The 21405-nt window shown below is 46.3% G+C and overlaps 1 protein-coding gene across 2 annotated transcripts in view; it reads right to left on the bottom strand.

Moving 5' to 3' along the window:
• The window catches only part of PRKCA (protein kinase C alpha), a 404563-nt gene that overhangs the window by 109303 nt on the left and 273855 nt on the right, over window positions 1-21405 (bottom strand). For both annotated transcript variants that reach the window (XM_040452168.1, XM_040452167.1), the window contains exons 4-5: window positions 18811-18922; window positions 15256-15384 (exon numbers count right to left, since the gene is read on the bottom strand). In XM_040452168.1, the coding sequence (XP_040308102.1) occupies window positions 15256-15384; window positions 18811-18922 (241 nt within the window). The remainder of the gene's footprint in view (window positions 1-15255; window positions 15385-18810; window positions 18923-21405) is intronic.

Here is a 21405-nt window from a genome sequence, read left to right on the forward strand (position 1 = left end):
CTTTTTACCTGGAAAAGCCTCTTACCACCTCAACTGCAGTTAAAAAAAAAAAAAAATCTAGAAGTTCTCATTACCTTTGGGGTCTGACTAGGCCCATCGGTCAAGAGGGGTGCCCGCCCCAAGGTGACCTCGTGCATCAAACCTAGCACATGAACTGAATTAATTCTGAAAAGACTGGGGGCTGAAGATCTTGGGTGTAGGACTTTTAATAACCAGGCTGCTCGTAGAACCACAGCCAAGGTGCCAAGGCAGTCACTGAATCGAAAACCAGCCAAGTGGAGAGGGGAAACAGGAAACGTCCCAGTACTGTAGGGCCCACAAGTCAAAGACTATCCACAGGATGAAGATTCCGTTCCTCAGGAGCCCTCAAGAGGTGGGCATTTGAGATCTAAGTGCTTTAGGGAGGACAGAATGGAGTGGGGGACCTGCTGTTCCCAGCATAATCACCACCGTTTACAAACCAAACAGGAGACAACATCAATTCCCCAACCGAGGGAGAGAGTAATGGTGATGATTCACAGATAAAATGTACCTTGCTTTGTCTTTCCCTTGCTGAATGGAAGCCAGGTCACCTGACTCTTTTTTTCCCCCGGAGAGAGGCTAAGAAGCCGAGAGGCATTGTTAGCATGTTGCCAACTGGTCCATTCTCGCAGTTGGAAATGCTCAGGAAAGCAAGGCCCTGGGGGTGACAGGCTGAGAGTCTCCAGGACCAAGTAAGCCACGCAGCCTGTAGACAAAGCTGCCCAGGGGGAGGGTCATTTTGGGCCACACCGTTCACAAGCCAGGCTGGAGGGCTTTGTCCAGTTCCCAGGCCCTAATCAAACGTCTCCACCTTCCTGGCACCCGTTCTACCTTCTAACCGTGGCCCCCTTCAAAGAATGCCACTTCCTGGGGGTAAAGCCACCACTAAATCTCTTCTACATCAACACCATTTATGCTTGAGACCTGGTGTGCTGTTTTACAGCTTCTAAATGAGAGGGGTGATTAATGTGCTGGGTGGCTGGACTGGACAAATAGAGCCAAATCCATTTTTCCTTTATCCCTGGCTGTTTCTGGAAACCGGCCAGGGCAGGGATAGGTTTTGTTCAAAAGGGACTGATGAGTCATATCCAACTTTTGTACAGAAGCTTAGACACGGCCGCTGCTCTTCAGTAACTTCACGGATGTGCAACATGGTTGAAGGAAAAAGGCACCAAATTGAAAGGCAGGAGCCTGGCTTCGGTTCCTGCTCCCAAAGCAACCTTCTGCACAGCCCCGCCTGCCGGCTCCCGGCCATACTGTGTCACTTATCATCTTGTCTGCTTAGCACCACTTCCTGCTCCTGCGACATGCCCTTCCCTCACCTTGCCCGCCCTCTTCTAAGACTCTGTGCATCAGCCAGTGTCAAGGGGTCCAGAGCTGGCACGTGACCCATAGTGAGCTGATGAATCCCTTCCCTGGGACTCTGGATCACGAAGCAGTTAGAGACAAAACTGGAGAACCGCCCGGGGCCATGTTTTCTGCAACGTGGGGAGAGCCCAACATGCCATGCAAGGACGAATGACAGCAGTTCGTGTATGGACGAGGGGAGACAAAAAGCCAGCTCCTGTTTCTCGTTGCTTCCAGGGTCCCACAGCATTCCCACCGTAGCAGATTTCTTTTGATAATTTCTTCTCCGTGAGTGGGCTGAAGTTCGGTTTTGTCCCTTACACGTCCAGACACCCTACATCTAGCAGTCATGTTCCCTCTCTGAGTCGTGTGTGTGTGCATGCATGTGTGTGTTTCCACATCTAGACCAAAGAGGTTGTGCCGTATCAGTGGTTCTCAAACTGTTCCACAGTCTCCTCGCGGGTCAAGGAGGAGGAGGGATGTGGGGGCTCCAACCTCTCCCCTTTAACCAGAGGAGCTCTGTTTAGTGGGAATCTCTCTCCAAATAAGATTGCTCTGAAAGGCATCTGCTATTCAAACTTGTCCGAAAGTCACCACACCCAATGCTTCTCAAGCCTCATCCAGTTAGAGACTTGCTGGGGCCCCTGGTTCTGTCAGTTCCTCAAGAGGGGCCATGCTGAAAGGCCCCAGCAATCAGCTCTCTCTCTGGTATGTGTGTGATGCTCCCGCGGTAAAATGCGAGAGCCACAGGGAACCTCAGAGTGCATACAGTTTAAATGCCTTCATATGAATTTGCAGAGGAGGAAGGGGAAACCTAGGGGGGTAAAGAGGAGAGTGAGGCACACGGCAGGTTAGAATCTTGAGGGCTGATATTCTCAGCTTAACATGCACACGTTCTATTCACGGAGCTCTTTCAATTCTCAAGGTGCAGATTCCAGGGTGTTCCTAGGTCATGCTTGGTAGGCACGGTAAAGGAAGACAAACGAAAGCCGGGGGTAGGTCTTCCTGGGTGTGGCTGGAATCCTGTGGTTATAGTTGACATCATGAACAAGTCCCTAAAGAGTTATGGGGTCAGTAAGTGACACAGCAGATTCCTTGAACTGTATCAGCTTAAATGTGGCTGGAACACAACTCTTCATAGAGCAACAATCCCTAATGCTTACTGAACATTAGTTAGTGGCAGAGCTGGGAGTCAATCCCAATCGATCTGACCATAAAACCAATAGCACAGTTTCTTCTAAAACCAGATCACTTTTATTATCTTAGAGACCCCCTGTATTCTTTCTTCATGCAGCGTTGGTCATTTAACGCATGCTGAGGTTTTGTTTTTCGGTTTTTGTTTTTGTTTTGTTTTGTTTTAATATAATGGCATCCTTCAAGAAGCTCAAAGTTTTAAGGATGACGGAGTCTCTGCTCTCTTGTGGGGCTGGGGTAGGGGGACTGAAACGGGCCTCAGGGTCATCCAGAGTAGCTGGGAATTAGTACGATCTAGGAGGCTGCACTGTGCTGGCTGAAACGTGTGACGCACTCACTTTCCTTTCTGGTCTTCTTGGCGGATGTTTACCCACGAGAGTTCTGTGGGTACCCACCCAGGCAGCCCACAAAAGGAGGGTGGCAATACACAGAGAAACACGTCCTGCCCACCCTCCGTTCCAGCAGTGGTTGGCTACCGGCAGAGTGTCTTAAAGGGACAGAGATGTCAGCATGGTGTTTTCCAGAACAAGAGTCCTCCTCCCTCAACCTCCCCACTGGGTGTTCCATGAAACAGGCATTTCTTTTGATTACTTGCCTGCCTCCAGTGGGTCTAAGCTGGTGAAGCGACACTTTCTTTAACGTAACTTCCCCAAATTCAGCACCCCCACCTCGAACACTTTTACAGGAAGTGCCCCTTGCATCTGTTCTTGCTTCATTATTCTAGGAAAAAATGCTTGACTTAGTTTTAAAAGGGGCTCTGACTGTCTTTAATTAACCACAAAACCTGCATTAACTGCCAAGGAAAATGGGTGGTGAAGTACAATCACTGTTCTCCCCAGGAAAGAGTGTCTCCCGCGGGGGACACTCTGGTGCAAAGCTTCTGCAGGTGGCCGTTCCCTACCTTATTCAAATGGGCATATTTTAGAAGAGCCCCGGGAGCGAACTCAACTCCTATTTTCTCAAGAAATCTGCACTCTTTCCAAGTGGAAATGCCTAGAAGCGGAGATGAACATAGTCTGATGTTTCTCTGCACCATTTCAGTGCTAATAACCAGAGCACGTGTACGCGTATTAGCTGGAGGTTCCTTTCAAGATGTTTGGAAAAGAATGTTCGTGGGGTGTCAGAACAGCTTAGTGCTGGAAGGGACCAAAAGACAGCATCTGCCGCTTCTGGCTTTTTAGTGGACCACTCTCATCCACCTGTGAGGATGAAATGAATCGAGGCAGGAGAAATCTCTGCATTTCTTTTGAGACATTTCTATTGGTGAACCACAATAAAACATGTTCAAGTTTTCCAACCTTGTGGTGGGGGCATGGGGAAACCAAAAGGGGCAGTTATCCGCTATTTGTTTTCTCTTCCATCCCAATCCCCTTAACATCTCCTCTCCCCATCAAAGAGTTAAAAAAAAGTTTCAATCATGTGATCAAAAAGACATCATTTGCAAGCCTCTAAGAGATTCCTCACTTGTCTGATGCATTTACTTTCTAGAAGAAGATCAAGTTCCTTGCAATAATTTCATGGCAATTAATCTTGTGCTTAAATGATAATCCTATAATTAGAAGCAATTAAAATCCTGCACAAGAATGACCCACTCAGTCAATGTCAACGTCCCTGTATGCTAATGGCATAATCTTGAAAAAGGCCCCAGAAATGTTTCTTTCTTTCTTTCTTTTTTCCCCTCCCCTTCCCAGGAATGCAGGCATTCAAAGCCCATCTTCAAGAGTGCTCCTTCATGGCAGGAACTACTGAAGTCAAAGTGGATGATGACTGAGGTCCCTGCAAAGAATCCAGGGGCTTAAGATCATCCTAAGCAGGAAGAACAGAAACTGTGGCACTTTGAGCTTGGATACCAGGGTATTTTAAGACAAAAGCACATGCTGCATTAAGGAAATGACATGGGATTTTGCCCTTTGCCCCAGTCTTGCCGCCTCCCACGGACATCCAGTGACTAAGCAGCCACCGTGGAAAGCTATGTCTGAACTGCTGCACAGAGAACCAAGCAGGAATGACAACACGTAGGAGGGCAGGCAGCTAGTTAGCACACGCCTGACATTTAGCTCTGCCACGGATAGGCCAGGATGAGGTACCACAGTCAGGATGTAAATAAGGACATGTTCCTTTTGAGAGGATGAACCTCTTTCTTGGCTGAGAAGCGTTTCTCTAAAGGATCCCGGAAGTCACGTGGCTTCCAGAATTAAGTAAAATAGGATCATTAAAAAAAATTTAAGTTTATTTATTTTGAGAGCGCGCACACATGAGTGGGAGAGGGGCAGAGAGAGAGGGAAAGAGAGAATCCCAAGCAGGCTTTGTGCTGCCAGCACAGAGCCCAAGGCGGGGCTCGAACTCATGAAACTGCGAGACCGTGACCTGAGCTGAAACCAAGAGTCGCACACTTAAGCGATGGAGCCACCCAGGTGCGCCTAAAATAGAATCATTTTCACTTGACCAGACCTAGGGTCAAAATGCGAAGAGCTGCTTGGATCTGGGATGTAAACAGCACAGTGTAAAAACCAAGTGAGTTTTTTTACTCTGTGCCTCCTGGATACTTCCATCAACATCATCTGCTCAACAAACACATTAGGCACAGTTCAAGGCACTAGGCCGGATATAAGAGGTAAGACAACCTCCTTGTCCTTGAAGGGCCAACGGTCTGGTAGAGAGAGATTAACATGCAAATAAATGTAAGTGAAATCACATTATAAATGTTATAAAGGGCCTGGGGGGAAAGTGGTCAATTTTAGGCAAGGTAGGAAATGTTAGGAGGGGCTTCATAAAGGTATCCGGAGCTGAGTGTGAAAACGATGTTCCTGAGAGAGTGGGGGACATGGCATACGCAAAGGTGAGGAGGAGGGAAACAGTCTGTCCCCCTGGGAAAACAGAACACAGCTTTCTTGACCATCGGAACAGTGTGTCAAAGGGGGGGTAGTTCGGGGCGGGGGAACACAAGGGATAAGACTGGGGAGGCAGGCAAGGTACTGGCTGATGAGGGGGCGACACATACATATGACATGTGATGTTGAGGAATAGCCAGTCGAGGAAGGAGACAGAGTAGATAAACCCCTTGAAAACATGCCAGGCATCACCTGGAAACATACACATTTGAATGCGGCAACGTGCAAGTGCTTTTCCGGGGTAAGTATACTACTTTGTGGTTTTAGCTTAGACGCAGTTCTGATTTTCTTTGGCAAAGGATGTGCCGGGATGTCAAGCACCAGCAAGCTCAAGGCAGGTGACTGCTCGAGATGGGTTCCTCCAAGACTATGGGAATGTGAGAGCGGGAAGGCTCTACAATGGGAAAGAACCAGGGCCCGTCAGAAAAAGCCAGCGATGGCAGGGTGAGAAAGGACACGGGCAGGTCACATGTCTGGCCGAACACATCCTGAGGGGGGATGTGTTTCCATCCTTCTTTGCCCATTTTAATTCCTTTTTTTCCCAGCCAGATTCCCTGCTGCCATTTTTATTTCCAGCCATCATCTGAGCCTTGGGAGACGGAGGCTGGGGGGCAAGGACGACGGACCCTCACTCACGATGGTGCCAACGGCGCTGTAGGAATTACAGGGGCCGCAGGACTGTCACAGAGTAGTCTCACCTGTTAGTTAACTGCAGGGCGGAAATGTGAAGTTGCAAACACTTCAGCAACAGTGTGGGTCGCGTCTGCGCCGAAGGGAAGGGGTCGTGAGCTGGTACGTAATTTCTCAGCAGAGCCAGGGGTCGGCTGCGTGAGAGTATGGGAGGCTGGTGCCCGGGGCCTGGGGTGGAGTCTCCTCCACTCTGCAGCTGCGTGACCTTGGGCAGACCCCGGGGAGCTCTTTCAGCCTGTCTCCCCAGTTACCAAATGACGATAACGAAGGCACTTTTCTCGAAGGGTTGTGGTGCATTCATATACAAAAAGGCTTCCAATCAAGACCCGGTACATGGAAAGTACTTATCGATGTTGCCTTCTCTTCTCACAGGACCTAGGTGCTCAAGAAATACCGGTAGTTTCTCTGTTTTGCTCCAAGGTCCCCTTTTCCACATCTGCTACTTGTGTTTTGACTGGCTGCAAGTCCACCAGCATTCCCATCGGGAGCTCTGATGTTGGCTCACCTGGGGGCTTCCTTCCAGCTATGAGTGGTCTCTACAGACAGCAACAACAAGTTCCACCTTATCATTGCCCAGGGTTCTGGGAGTTTGGTTTAAATAATTTCAAACCAACTGTGAAGTCAAAAGAACAGTACCACAAACACCTGTATGCCATTCATCTAACTTCACTATTTATCAACATTTTGCCACACACGCTTTCTGTGTGTGCGTGCATGTGCCTACCTGTATTTTCAGTCTTTTGGTTTTTTTGTTTTCCCCGAACCATTTGTAGGTTAAGTGGCAGACATCAAGAAAAGTCACCCCAATAGGACTTCAATAATGCCCTCCAAAATCTCATCACCATTATCGTCCACAAATTTCACACTGATAAAAACATCTAAAATACTGTCCAGATTCACATTCTCCCCAAACTGTCACCCCAAGTCCTATTTACAGCTATTTGTTTTAGATCCCAATCAGGACCCAATCAAGACTTACAGATTATACTTGGTTGCCATGTTTCCAGGTTCCTTTACTCAAGAACCATCCCATTGACGGTTTTCGTTTCTCTAGACTCAGGCACTTTGAAAAGTCCAGATTGGTTAACAAGTAGAATGTCCTAATATCTGGATTCATTTGCTTCATACCCCCCATGATTAGATTCAGGTTACCAGGTTTTGGCAAAGATACTTGATAGGCCATACTGTGTATCTTCTGTTCCATCACCCTAGGAGGCACATCCTTTCAGATGGCCGTGGGTGGGGGAGGTGGAGCTTGATCACCTGGTTAAGGAAGCATGTATCAAGTGGAGAACAGAACTCACTGGAAAACATTAAATCCAAGCGACAGCATTTTGACTATTTACCCTTAGTGGGCTATCATTTAAGGATTTTTAAGAACTGCAACAATATCTCGTGTTTATCCTTTTTTTAAAGTTTGTTTATTCTGAGAGAGAAGGAGAGTGAGCACGCATGAATGGGGAAGGGACAGAGAGGGGGGAGAGAGAGAATCCTAAGCAGGCTCTGCACTGGCAGTGCAGAACCCGATTTGGGGCTCAAACTCATGAAACGTGAGACCATGACCTGAGCCGAAAACCAAGAGTTGGACGCTTAACCGACTGATCTGCCCAGGTGCCCCAAGAAATGCAATAGAATCTTGAATTTTATGGAACTGGATTGTTCTTAGAGTCACCAGTAACTGTATGAATTCTGAAATTCTGCTGCATATCATGTGGGGAAGAGCAAAGGATAAACTTATTGATGTCATCAGGAACCAGGGATCAGGAGGTAGAAGAGAAAGGACTGGAGAAAGGTTAAGGAAGAACCCGGGACAATCAGAACCAGAAGCACTAGTGTGGAGTCATTAAAAGAAAAAAAAAAAAAAAGATTCTGACCTCTGTCTACTGCAAGGACTGAGAAGCCGTAACACCCCAGGAGCAAGGAGCACCCCAGCACCTAGACACCTAGACTTCGGATTCTTATTTCCCAGTGAAAAAAAGAAAAAAGTACCCAGGGTTACTCAGAAACATTAAGTACAATGGGAACTCTCCTGTTCCAGAAAGAAAGGAAGTGTTAACAAAAAGAAAAAACAAAACAAACAAAAAAAACGAAAAAATAAACCCTGGTGGGTCATGTCAAAAGGTGAAGGGAGCTCTCACTGGCCATATTTTGAATAATTTGAACAGAAAAAAATTGACAGTCAAAAAGAACTTGTGGGCTCAAACTGCCACTTAAAAAAATGTAGGGGGGGGTGGTAAATGAAAAGCTTTTCTTTCAGACAAATGCCAGCAAATGATCATAGAAGGAACTGCAGAATTAGAGAGTCACCACTGTGCGACCATGAATGTGATAACTGGTTACGGCCCCTCCGTGGATGCTGCGACCCCTGGATGGAAGACTGCTGGTCTCCAAATAGGACACCCAGACTCCTTATTAATTATAAACAGAAAAAGGTGCCTCTGTAGTGGAGGGGTCGAGGAAAATACCCAAACTAGGTGATCAATGGAGTCTCACCAGTAACGGACAATGTGGATATACCCGAGGGTAAGCCGTTTCTTGCTGACCTCTCTCTATCCCAAACCCCAGGCCAGCTCCATCGGCTGCGTTACCTATCGTGCTCCTGGGCTGGATCCAGATCCCGCAGCCAAGATTTTATTTCGTAGAAATTACCTCTGAGTAATAGCTTCTCCTTTAAGCAAGCAGCTCAGGCCAACTCCTCCTTCCTGGCAGCCTCACACTGATTATTTTATTCCACAAGCCCGTCCGCCATTGGGGGAAAGATCGCTACAAAGCTTTCAGGAACCAGTGGACCACCTGCTCCGCCCCCTTTCTCGGCATTGACAAAGAAAGTCGAGGGTCACTGTGAACCTCAGGGTGAGGTCCGGGGTTCAGGCTTAGAGACTGATGCTCTGTCCTTGTTGAAAACCTAGCCACTTGCAACTTAAAATCCTCCTGTTTCAGAAAGACATATTTAACCCAGAGCCCATACTCCATGGCCCCTAAGAACTGTGCAGTCTGTAAACCTGAGGACTATAGCCCTGATCCCCTGAAAATGGAAAGAAGTTTCCTTCCAGCTCTCCCCACCTGACACTCAAAATTTGCCAAATCCTGGACTGTGTCGAACCTCCTGAACACGCTATGTCCTTCCACAGCTCTGCACCTGTATCTGAAATGCCTTCCTATCTTCACGGTCACCTGCTACATAAAGCTGTCTGCAGCTTTCACAGGGCAGGTGAGGTGTCGCTCACCCAAGCTCTGACCACCCATGAAGGCATCTGGCACACTACCGGTCATTCTTCATTTTTTTTTTTTTTTTTAATGACTTAATTCCACCTGCCCCCTCCCCTCCAAAGATCACACATTCCACGATAAAAGACATATCTTAATTATCTTTGCTTCCTTGGTGCCTTGAGAGAGCCTGACACACGTTCAATAGATGTATTAATGAACGGATGAATCAAAGAATGATTATGACACAAAACTGAATCTCATTGCCTTGACTCTGCAGCCTATGTACTAACAAGACAGGAAAATACATGGAGGGAATATAATTTAAGAACAATACTTGGGGTGCCTGGGTGGCTCAGTTGGTTGTTTTCGATTTTGGCTCAGGTCATGATCTCACAGTTCGTGGGTTCGAGCCCCGCATCAGGCTCTGTGCCGAAAGCTCAGAGCCTGGAGCCTGCTTTGGATTCTGGGTCTCCCTCTCTTTCTACCCCTCCCCCTGTTCGTTCTCCATCCTTCTCTCTCAATAAATGAATAAACATTAAAAAAAAAAAAGTTAAAAAAAAACAACATCATGACCACAAGTTTCGACTGCTGGGGTGGTGAGGCATGGGCACCAAAATGCACACAGCCTCAGAAGGCAGAGAAGGATGTGACCATTCTGCTTCAGGGAGCCCCAGATCCTGCCCCAGGCCCTCCCCTCCCCCACAGAACTCAGTGGAGAACTTCGATCTCCACGCCAAATTAACCACCCAGAGTATTTGAGAAAATGAGACTCTTCTGCAGAATAATCTATTTGTGGGAGACATGTGTTCTTGGAGAAGCTGTAAAGCATATGATCTTTTTTTCCATTTACTTACAACATTAAATTGAAAATTTGTTCCCACGAGGGAATTTTTTTTTTTACCATTCCTCCAAAAGCCAAATAAAAGAGCGCGCAAGAATGTAGAAAACCTATTAAAACCGCATATTGAAAGAAATAAAAATGACACAGTTCAGATAACATCAGCGCCACTGCCCAAAGGCAAAAAAAATAAAAATATACCACTAACGCGGAGCCCTTTCCCATGAATACTGTACCAAGCTAGAAAGGAAACTCATCTCTGGTTTCAAAAGGCAGATTTCTGTCCCAAAGCAGGAGTCTGTTGGGAGTTTCTATTTTAATTTGGGAATTAGTTTCAATTTGAGCGATTCTGCACAGGTAAAAATGGAGATGAGCGAATCTAACCATTAACACAGCTGCTCAGGGTTTAAAAGCGTTTTCCAAGATAGCACTCGCATGGGGACATAAGCTCCACTCGTGATGGTTCACTGTGTATACCGGGTTCTTCCAAGTGTCTGCAGTTCTCAGTCTCCTCCATGGCATATCATTTAGCACCCACGTCATTAAGCATTTAATTTTTACATGCGCTTGGACTGTCTATTAATTCCTTTTAAAGTTACTTCCTTTCTCCCCTGGCTTTAAGTCTCACATTTGGACCTTCTGCACCTTCACAGAGCCTGCGGTGTGAAGATGGGCTTGCTATTTATTCAAAAGGAGTCCCTTTAATAGGGAGAGAATTGGGAGGTTCGCAGCCTCGGGGCTGAAAGCCCCCCGGGGCGTCGGACGTGGACTGGAGCTCTACCGCCATCGCTTTCCATTTCGTTACGGTTTCTTCCCTTCTCTCGGCTCATTCGCATGTCTCGAAAGCAAGGATAATCATAGCAATTTGTGGCACTGTTTGAGGGGTCACTGGAACAAGGAAGGGAAAGCACTCAGCACAAAGAAAGGTCCAGTCTTATAAACACTGAGTACAGAGTACGTACTCAATAAATGGTAGCTACTGTTATATAAAATGCGTTAAGACAAACTTGTGCCTGAAACTACTAGGTTAGGAGATTGGGCAGGTAATGCAGCGGGGGGGAGGGGTGGGGGGTGGGGAGGATCACCAGTAGGTTCTGCTCCAAAGGGGCTTCACGCTGTAGTTCTTGTAGTCTTTTCCCACGGGAATAAGAGACATCAGAAGTCTTCTCTTTGGCTCTTTTTAAAGCAATTTCTAGTGACTAACTACAGCTACACAGGAACCTGTTTTCTAGAAGTTTATCAGGTACTATTTAAAAACATGTCTACTGGGGTGTCTGGGTGGCTCAGTCAGTTAAGCGTCTGACTGCAGCTCGGGTCATGATCTCACGGTTCGAGGGTTCGGGCCCCGCGTCGGGCACTGTGCTGATAGTGTGGAGCCTGAAGCCTGCTTCAGATTCTGTGTCTCCCTCTCTCTCTGTTCCTCCCCTGCTCATGCTCTCTCAAAAATAAATATCCAAAAAATAATAAAAATAAAAACGTGTCTACTTTGATGCTTCAACTATGGTCACAGAAGAACGTTAATATGGCAGAAGGGGGACTGGGTGAAGGGAACCCTGTACTACTTCTGGAATTTTTATTTTCTTTGCATTTGGACGGTAAGCTCTACTTATGTTTTTTTTTTGTGTGCGTGTTCTCATTACATTAAGGTTAACTCTGATTCTGAAAATCTCAAATTACTCCAAATTAAAAGTTCTGGGCAAATGATTATTACTTAGTTCCTTGAGTTTGGGGCTTTTCCTACTTAGGATTAGGTTTCCTTGACATAAATGATAAACATATTTAAAAAAAATAGATTTGCTATGAATTATGTGTCCCCCCAGAATTCATATGTTGAATCCTTAACCCCTAAGGCGATGGGAACCCCTAACTGCTTGAATATGGGGCCTTGGGGAAATAGTGAAGTCATGACAGCAGGGACCTCACGATGGGATTGGTGCTCGTATAAGAAGACACACCAAAGAGCTTACTTCCTCTCTCTTTCCGCTCCCAAGTGATGACATAGCTAGACAATCATCTACAAACCAAAATAAGAATCCTCACCAAGAACTTTGATCTTGGACTTCCCGGCTTCCAGAGCCGCGCTAAAGAAATGTTTGTTGTTTAAGCCACCTAGTCTATAGTATTTATTATAGCAGCCAGAATTAAGACGAGGTTCCAATTCTTACTGACACTATCGTTGAAATCTCTCTACTTCTAGCGATTAAACACTTAACTACTAAATTTACCACCTACTTGACTTGGCATGAGTCACTTAATTTTTTTGTACCTTCATCTATAAAGTAAGGGTAACAAAGTAAACTTCCACACAGGTTTGTAGAGTTTAACTATGCCAGGTGCTTAGAAAATGGCCCTTTGGCACGGATGGGCTCAGCTGGTTGAGCGTCTGACTCCTGACTTCAGCTCAGGTCATGATCCCAGGGTCCTAGGATTGAGCCCTGCTTTGGGCTCTGTGCTGAGTGTGGAGCCTGCTTGAGATTCATTCTCTCTCTCTCTCTCTCTCTCTCTCTCTCTCTCTTTCCCTCTGCCCCTCTCTACCACTTTCTCTCTCTCAAATTAAAAAAAAAAAAAGGAAGTACCTCCTTTGTGGGCACCACTCACGTTAGCTGCTGTTGCCATTATTATGAAGCCATTGCTGGATTCACATTCCTAGAGCTAGATCTAGGCAAAACATTTTAGACCAATTCTCAAGAGACTTGACTTAGATTGTTGCCGTAAGCTATGCTCGTTGGCTTTCCTGCATGAGAAGTGTAACTCAGTGAAGGGTGTTGTCTCCTAAGATGATCTTACAGTTGTGAATCAGGTTCAACTGTAGGCAATGGTGGGGCAGTTAGTGTGGGAGCCCTAGGACCACACTCCTTGCTGACCCTGCAGGATGGGACCTGGCCTTTGTCTTCTGTACCACGTGCCACTCCAGCCAGGCATCTGTGCCCCTCGGTGCGGTTTTACACGTGCAAGCCTCTCAAGGCTCGGAGGAGACTGTGGAAAACCCGGGCAGCTCCACACGGTTGCTGCTTTTATGCCAGGAGAAGGCATGGGGCAGGTGCAGCGTGCAGGGTGCTTTGCCGTATTCGGAAACAGGATGAATGAGAGCTGAACACTTAAAAACCCTGCCCCGGCATTCCGGTCTCACAGTGGGCTGTGCACCTCACAATTAGGCTCCGACTGTTCACCTGCGAGGTCTATTATATTGCCAACAGCAGTAGCTTTATAAAGCGAAGGAAAAACACTGAAATGTTTAGCCAATAGGCAGTCTACATTATGCTTCTGAATCCCTTACCATGCACTGCTTTATGGTCATTTTCTCCCAAACTGCACACTCCCTGCTCCCAGCACATGACGTTGATGAGGCAAGAGCCTCAGTAGAAAAGAGAGCAAGGGTAAAGGTGTGACGGTACCGACATTGTCATGGCCAAGGCATGGCCCCTGTCCCCCTGTCACCGGGGGACATTCTCATGGCCCCCAAGGAGCCTCACTTCCTCTGGGCAGACAGCACTGGTGCCCTCAAGGCCAGAGGAGCGCTGGCCGCCAGCCCAGAGGGCAGAGTGGACCCCACCAGCAGCGCCAGTCCAATCAAAGGGAAACGGAGGTGAGAGCCGCGGCCCCAGAGGCGAGGGTGCAAAGCAATGGTCTGAGAAAACGAAGGAACGTCCCTAAAACCAAAAGGTCAAAACAGATTGTGTGCCCATGACAAGGATGTGATTCATAAATCGGTCTTGACCCTTAGCGACGTTTGGTTTCTTTCACAAGGTGACCCCAGTGGCGAAGTGTGTTGACCCTTTCTTAGCAGCACCTCAACATCTTTTGATTTTTCTCTAAAGTCTTACCTGAGGGGGCAGCACTGGGTAGAGAGGTGGATTATTTTTCAAACTAAAAAATACCTGAGGATGTTTTCAGCAGCGAGCTTCCTCTGGAACTCCTCCTCTCCCCACCCCCCACCCCCTTCAAGGGACCCTGCCAGTCCTTCTTCTACAGTACCTTCCGTTATTTACAAATAAATAACAACACGGTCTTTCCATTTGTTTGATAGCTTAAACTTCCTAAATACAAATGGAAACATAATACCTTCGCTATTCAAATGAAAACGAACACTCCTGGGAAGAGAAAAGAAAGGGTATGGTAGCACATGAGGGAACCCCAAGGACACAGAAACAAGGCAGAAGGCTGACGATGGACCGTAAAACCATAAATGGACATGGAGTGGACCACAGAAAAGATCGGCCAAGTGTCTGAGGACACATGATGAGTCCAGGGCCAACAAGTCTCTAGGACGACTTGTTTCTGGGTATCTTGTGGAGACACCCAGAGTGGATCTGGTGGGAAACCAAAGGAAAGGCCATGCTTTGGCACAGCCCACACAGACACAGCCCCCGGGAGGGAATGTTCTGGGCCGTGGGCGGGGAATCCTGGTCCCCCGACTGCACTGTTTACAGGCGGCACCCTTGGTGCCACAAGGAGAAGCAGGGGGTCTGGAGTCGAAATGGCACAGTTCCACCCTGGCTCCTCACCTGCTCTGTGACATTCCCAATTTCTCATCTCTCTCTGCCTCGGTTTCCTCTTCTGGGAAATGAGGCCACTGTGCGGGTGGTTGAGAGGACTAAATCAATGATCTATGGTGAAATTCTCAGCACCTGATGCAGAGGAAGCGTAACTCGATAACGTGATGGCTGTTTCCTGTTTCCTGTTGGTGTCCTCAAGAGGGTGGGCTGATTGGGTCACCGCGGCCCGAGGCCATTACACATCTGGATCATCCACCCATCTCCCCCCACCCTGGTGCACTCCCACCGACGGCATTTTGTTTAATTGGCTTCCCTGTCCCCCTGTCACCGGGGGACGGTACACGGGCCGTGCCGTCAGAGCACCTCCGTCTCCACGGCAGTTCTGACTCTAAGGCGCTGGAGCAGCTGGGAAGTGGGCACACAGTGTGGTCTCTGGGGAGGCGTGTTCATGGGAAATCGGTGGCTCGGAGTCTGACCAGCTCCGAGGCGGTGACGGACCCTCTTGACCTGGACCCCAACGCCCTCGGAGAAGCTGCGCATGCCTCACACCTCCACAAGCATGCCTTACCTGTGACATGGAGCTTTTCATCGGTGACCTCAGCCTTCAGGTAGATCCGGCCCCTCTTCTCTGTGTGGTCCATCCCACAGAGGCTGGGGACATTGATCACACATTGCTTGTGCACGTTCATATCACAGGCTGTGAATCAAGAAAGCAAAGGGTAAGGCTGGACATATGGGCTCAAACCATCACCTCCTCAGTGTTTTGCTGTATGAGCACAAGTGAAAATGAGCTACCCTCTAACTCGATACTTTGCTATAATGTTTTTGGTGACACCAAGAACTGTTAGCAGATGTCCCTTACCACACAGGCTCCGTGTGACAATATCCTTAAAATACCCGTGCCATATTTGTCCAGTCTTAACTGAAGCAAAATACCCCTGCCTGCTCGTCTGTGGATGCTTCAAATATTTAACACTACAGAATGCACACAGGTAAATGCATACAAAGCACAGACTACTTAGTATTTCACGCATGCAGAGGCAAATTATATGCCCATTTTAAACAGAGGATATTCTTTGCCAAATAATTTCTTATGCCTTTCTGAGCTGACCGCTCAGCAAGAATATGAGTCCATGGGGCGAGTACAGGAAGTTTGGAAAATTTCTTGCCTTAGTTAACTCTGTATCTCTGAGAAGGCTTCAGTACGTTGCATTCTTTTTTTTTTTTTTTTAAAGAACTTGTATTTGAGATTTTAAACCTGTCTTCAAATATTTAAATATTATTCTAAGTAAAACAAATACATGCCTGGCATGCTGAGCCATTCCTTACCAGCTGACATTACGTGGGTGAGATAGGGAGGAATAAAAAGATCAGTCTTAGTGCCGTGAACCAAAGACACTCTGGAGAGAATCCTGTGTGTTGAACGCAAACATGAGTGCCTGTGTAGGTGTTCCAGCTCTATTGCCCTTGTCCCTTCAGGCTGCCAAGAGGAGCGATGGCCACTGGACTCCTCACACGCCCCCAATGGGATGCTACGAGGCTCTTCCGTAGCATTCAAGGTGGAGCCTTCGTGTTCATTTCATTTTGAGTGTTTAACATGGTGAGGTAAATTGCAAAAAGCATCGCAAATAACATATATTTGCTATAATTCAAGGCGGAAAGGAGGATAATGGTCACAAATGAGGAAAGGACAACTGGCTGATTCACAAACGTGAATTCTGTTTAGGTTTCTATTTCTGAAGCTAACCATTCAGAATCAAGCACCTTGAGGCAGCCAATATAAACGCTCCTGAAAAGGTGTGCTATCCATCGGACTTGTATTAACCACATCCGGTCTGTAAGTGCTTGGGCAGAATTGTAACTTGGAAGAAATAAAGGCCAGCCTCTCTGCAAAGGACAGGCACAACAGGGACGCAAAAGTGCCCTGGGTTGTATCCCTGTCTTGACTCCCCCATTAGCAGCTTTGAGATCTTGGAAAACAAGTGCTCTCTCTGATCCCATTTCCTACTCTGCAAACCAAGTGGCTGCTCTGGACAGTGGTTGCTAAGGTCGTTCCCCTACCAAGCAGAATTGCACACAGTATTGTAACCCTACGACGTGCGAAGCACAGAAAGAGATACCTTCTCTGTGGAAGTTAAGGGAGGTGTTGGGGTCCTGGCACCCGTGAGCTTCTTGGCTTCCCTTGAGGAAGGAGCACAGGCCCCAGAAGCCATACAACTCCAAGGAAAAGAGCTGACCACAAAACAAAACCAAACAAAAGCACTGGCCCAGTTCAGCGGCTTTCAAAATTTTTTAGTAGCGGGACCCATTTTTCCAACAAAATCTTAAGCAGAATCCCAACATATAAACCAGATGAGTGTTCCTTCATTAGCATAAGCCTAGTTAACAAATTCAAATTTATACCATTTATTCGGTATAAAGACATTCGTGGATAACCTATAGAGCCCCCTGATCCAAACAGAACTGTGAAACCAGCTGTCTCGGTTCAGCCCTGACAGGGCACTTACTTCTGTGCTTTGTTAAAGTTGTCCCACAGCCCCAAATCCAGACTCAGAACAGAAGCATATGTAGAGATGGTAAATGTTGTTCGACAACATACAACCTGGTTGGCTCTTCGGTTAAGTGGATTCGGCAGCAGAAACTTGGCTGCACGCTCAGCCCGTGAGTAAAGCTGGCAGAACACGGTCTCCACCATCATCTCCAACTTGTCAAGCTTGAGTGTGTAACACAATGAAGCGTTCACTCTTGTTCCAAGTTTTAAAATACTTAGGAGTGTATTTACAAATGCACTTAGAATTCACATTCGCAGAATCCCTGAAAAACCATGTCTTTGGAATCCCAGGGTTTCTCAAAACACAGAAAACCACTGGTCTGGATCATCACAAAGGTTTTGTTTAGGCTATTAAATTTGACAGCTCTCTAAGGTGAAGAACCCCCATGTGCTGAGAAACCATCCATCTGTTCTATAATGTTCATTTAACCTTGATTTGTATATACACCGCCTTCGTTCCATGCAGGACACACAAAGCTTTTGGCCATAATAGCAATATTTAACGAATGGCAATATATTGATGTTTCCCCCACACTCTCCTGTCTACCAGAAAAACAGGTTCGGTAATTACCTTTTTGTGTCCTGAAAGTAGAAACCATTATTGAAACAGATAAACGGCCTGGAGAATCTCATAAGAACGATCAAAACAAAGAGTTTCCATAGTTGTTTTCCTTCTACCTGGTGCTTGATGACAATACACGCAGGACAAAAATGGAGAATGCAGGGGGGCTGATGCCTTGTCCACGGTCTTCGTGATTGCATCTCTAACTGGACTGACAGAAACTTGATCTGTCCATGAACGTGCAGGGTGAGCAAACTTAAGATGTCTGGTTTTTATTTTCATTGTAGTTTCAGTTTTAAGGAGAGCCTACTGGATTTTTCCACAGTCCACCCACTAATTAGAGACACAGGAAGATAATGACTAGGGTTGCTTAGCTTATCGTGAAGCCTAACCAAATGTGGAATCTGGAGGTGGGGGAGTCTACCTTCAACACATGGCATTTGCTTTGGGGTTTGAGTAGCCTGCATTTTACAGTGATGGAAGATTTCCACCACAAAAAACTGTGACAGTACTAACTTCATTTATAAATCGGTGTTCTTTTTGTGTGTGTGTGTGGGGGGGGGTTCACAATCAGGCAAGTAAGTAGTTTAATAAATCAGTACACTGACAGTGGAGCGATCCTATACTTTTCTGGTGTGGTATGTATTTGAACGGGTTCTTTTTATTTATTCAAAAAATCTTTTTAAATGTTTGTTTATTTTTGAGAGAGCGAGCGAGTGAGCATGAGCCGGGGAGAGGCAGAGAGGGAGGAAGACACAGAATCCGAAGCAGGCTCCAGGCTCCCAGCTGTCAGCACAGAGCCCGACACGGGGCTCGAACTCATCAATGGTGAGATCATGACCTGAGCTGAAGTCGGACACTTAACCGACTGAGCCACCGAGGTGCCCCCGAATAGGGTCTTTTTATTGATGAGTTCGTGTTGAAAAGTTACTAAACCCAAAGTGCCCTGCAAACCCTGCACGTACACGGCAGAGCCTCACCTGATCTAGTGGAAAAGAAAACTTACTTACTGTCACATTTCATCCCTTGATGGATAAGTCCATACAGCAATGACCCACAGTGATCACAGAAGGTGGGGCTTCCATAAGTGTGGATTTTAAACTTGTGCTTGCTCCTGGGGTCCTGGTGGGGAGAAGAAGCGCATTGTTCAGTCCAGTCACGAAAGAAACACATTTTTGGACTAAGCCAAGTTCAAGCCCTGCCTCTTCCCCTCCCCACGTCGAGGTTCAATAGAACCAGACTGCGCACCATTCTCTGGGATAATTGCACGGGTGGTGGTGACTTTGCCACATTGAGTTTTTATGAGCTGCCCACTTTGAGCCATATAAGAAATACCCATGTTTTCTTTCTTTATGGGGTGTAATTTCCACACACCAGGGTTTTCACCAATGTTACCACCTCAGGACCTAGAATCATAATAGTGCTGGAGGGCAAGCACAGTGTCTTAGATGCCATGGTATTTATTGCTGGGTCTCTCGCGCCTAGCACAGGCTGCAGCACGAGGCAGATACGAAATCAGGGTGTATTTGTGAAGCTGAACGGAATGATCCTGGATCTGCTTAATGGAGTATGGGTGATCTCCTTTTGGGGGAGTTTTCTAGAAGTACAATATTAAGACCAGATACGCACCCAAACCAACAGAGACATCTTCCTGCTTCTGCACTATTTCCCGTAACATTATATGCATTTGCACAGGGAAGCTCCAAGGTAATCAGGTGAAAATTGGAAATGCACTGAAAGTATACTCCCCATGCCCCCCTGCTGCCATCTCATTACTTTCCCTAGCATAACATACAAATTACTGAAGGTACAAAACAGCTTTCTCTCAAATAGCCTTTCTGTTCCTCAATCTATAGACAGATCGCAGATAAGGAACTAAACGTTATATACAGCCTAGCAGAGTAAGTAAAGAGCATGGACCCTGCAGTCAGACGGCTTGGGTTCAGTTCCAGGGTGACTACCTCCGAGAAGTGGGACCTCGGACAAATATCATTTCCTCCACAACTGCAAACTGGGAAATTAACAGTACCTATCTTACAGAGCTGTCACGAAGACAAGTCAGTCTTGTTAAATGCTTGGGTGGGTCTATCTAGGTAGATTAGCCCCTCTGCTTCTTGGATCTCCATTACTAATATGCAAACATAGAGGGTTGAGCAGAAAGACTTTCATGTCCTACTTGAAATATTAAAAAAAATTTTCAGGGGCACCTGGGTGGCTCATTCGGTTGAGCATCTGACTTCGGCTCAGATCATGATCTCACGGTTTGTGAGTTTAAGCCCCGCATCAGGCTCTGTGCTGACAGTGCTCTGGATTCTATGTCTCCCTCTCTCTCTGCCCCTCCCCTGCTCTCTCTCAAAAATAAACCAACATTAAAAAAAAAAAAAATTCATACTCAAGTCTGTTTATCAGGGCACTTCCTTGTTAAATTCCTCCTCCTGAATCATTTTTGGTGGCCCAATCAGCTGTAACTACAGAGCTGCCATTGACTGAACTAAGAGAAGACAAAAGAGGAACAAGGCTTTGGGGATGGGCATGAGGTCAACAGCTCCACTGCAGGCAAGGTAAGCTTGACTTATCCCGTTAGTCTAGTGCTGTGTATACACGAAAGAAAGATACTCTTGGCTTTTGACTTTCTAAAAGCCTAGATGCTGGTGGTGACTTGAGGGAATTCCAAAGGTGATTTTGATTCTATAAGGTGACTTATCTTTTGGTTGACTTTAGAGTCTAAAATCTAGGCCACATATGCCAATGAATTACACAGCCGACCCTTGAACAATGCAGGGGGGAGGAGGGAGTTAGGGGTATCGACACCCACTCCCCCACAGTTGAAAATCCATGTATAACTTTGACTCCTCCCAAACTTAACTACTAATAGCCTACAGTTGACTGGAAGCCTTACCAGGAACATAAAATAGTTGATTAACACATTTTGTACGCTATAGGTCATATGTACTGTAGTCTTGTAATGAAACTAGAGGAAAATAAATGTTAAGAAAAACAGAAGAGAAAGTAATACAAAATCCATGTATATGTGGATTCATGCAGTTCAAATCTATGTTGTTCAAGCGTCAACCATAATTACTTTTTAAAGTCATAAAACTTAAAATTCTAGAATATTTCAATCATGCAGAATCTTATAAAGAATATTACGCTAAACATGCAAGCACCAGACTTGATACATGTTAACATTTCATTTTTCCCTGTATTATTATCTTCAGTCTGCAGAGGCATTAGTGACCTTCAAAGTCACGTGGCCAGGGAAGGGCTCAGATAGGATCCGACCAACGTTTGCATCTTTAACACTGATTCCCATCCAAGAGCTTTGAAAAAAATCCATCCAGGATCTTAACATATTTTCAAACAAAGTTTTATATTTTCAACACATTTTTTAAAACGAGCCTACTACCTGTTTTGTAAATAAAGTTTTATTAGAACACAGCCATGCTCACTCATTTATATATTTTCTGTGGCTACCATGGCGGAGTTAAGTAGTTGTGACAGAGCCCACAAAGCCTAAAACATGGCTACAAAGCCTAAAATATTATCTATCTGGCCCTTACAAAACAAAACAAAACAAAACAAAACAAAACAAAACAAAACAAAAC

This window comes from Herpailurus yagouaroundi, unplaced genomic scaffold (genome assembly GCF_014898765.1).
Source record: "Herpailurus yagouaroundi ecotype Mexico unplaced genomic scaffold, PumYag 206, whole genome shotgun sequence".
Classification (NCBI taxonomy): Eukaryota; Metazoa; Chordata; class Mammalia; order Carnivora; family Felidae; genus Herpailurus; species Herpailurus yagouaroundi.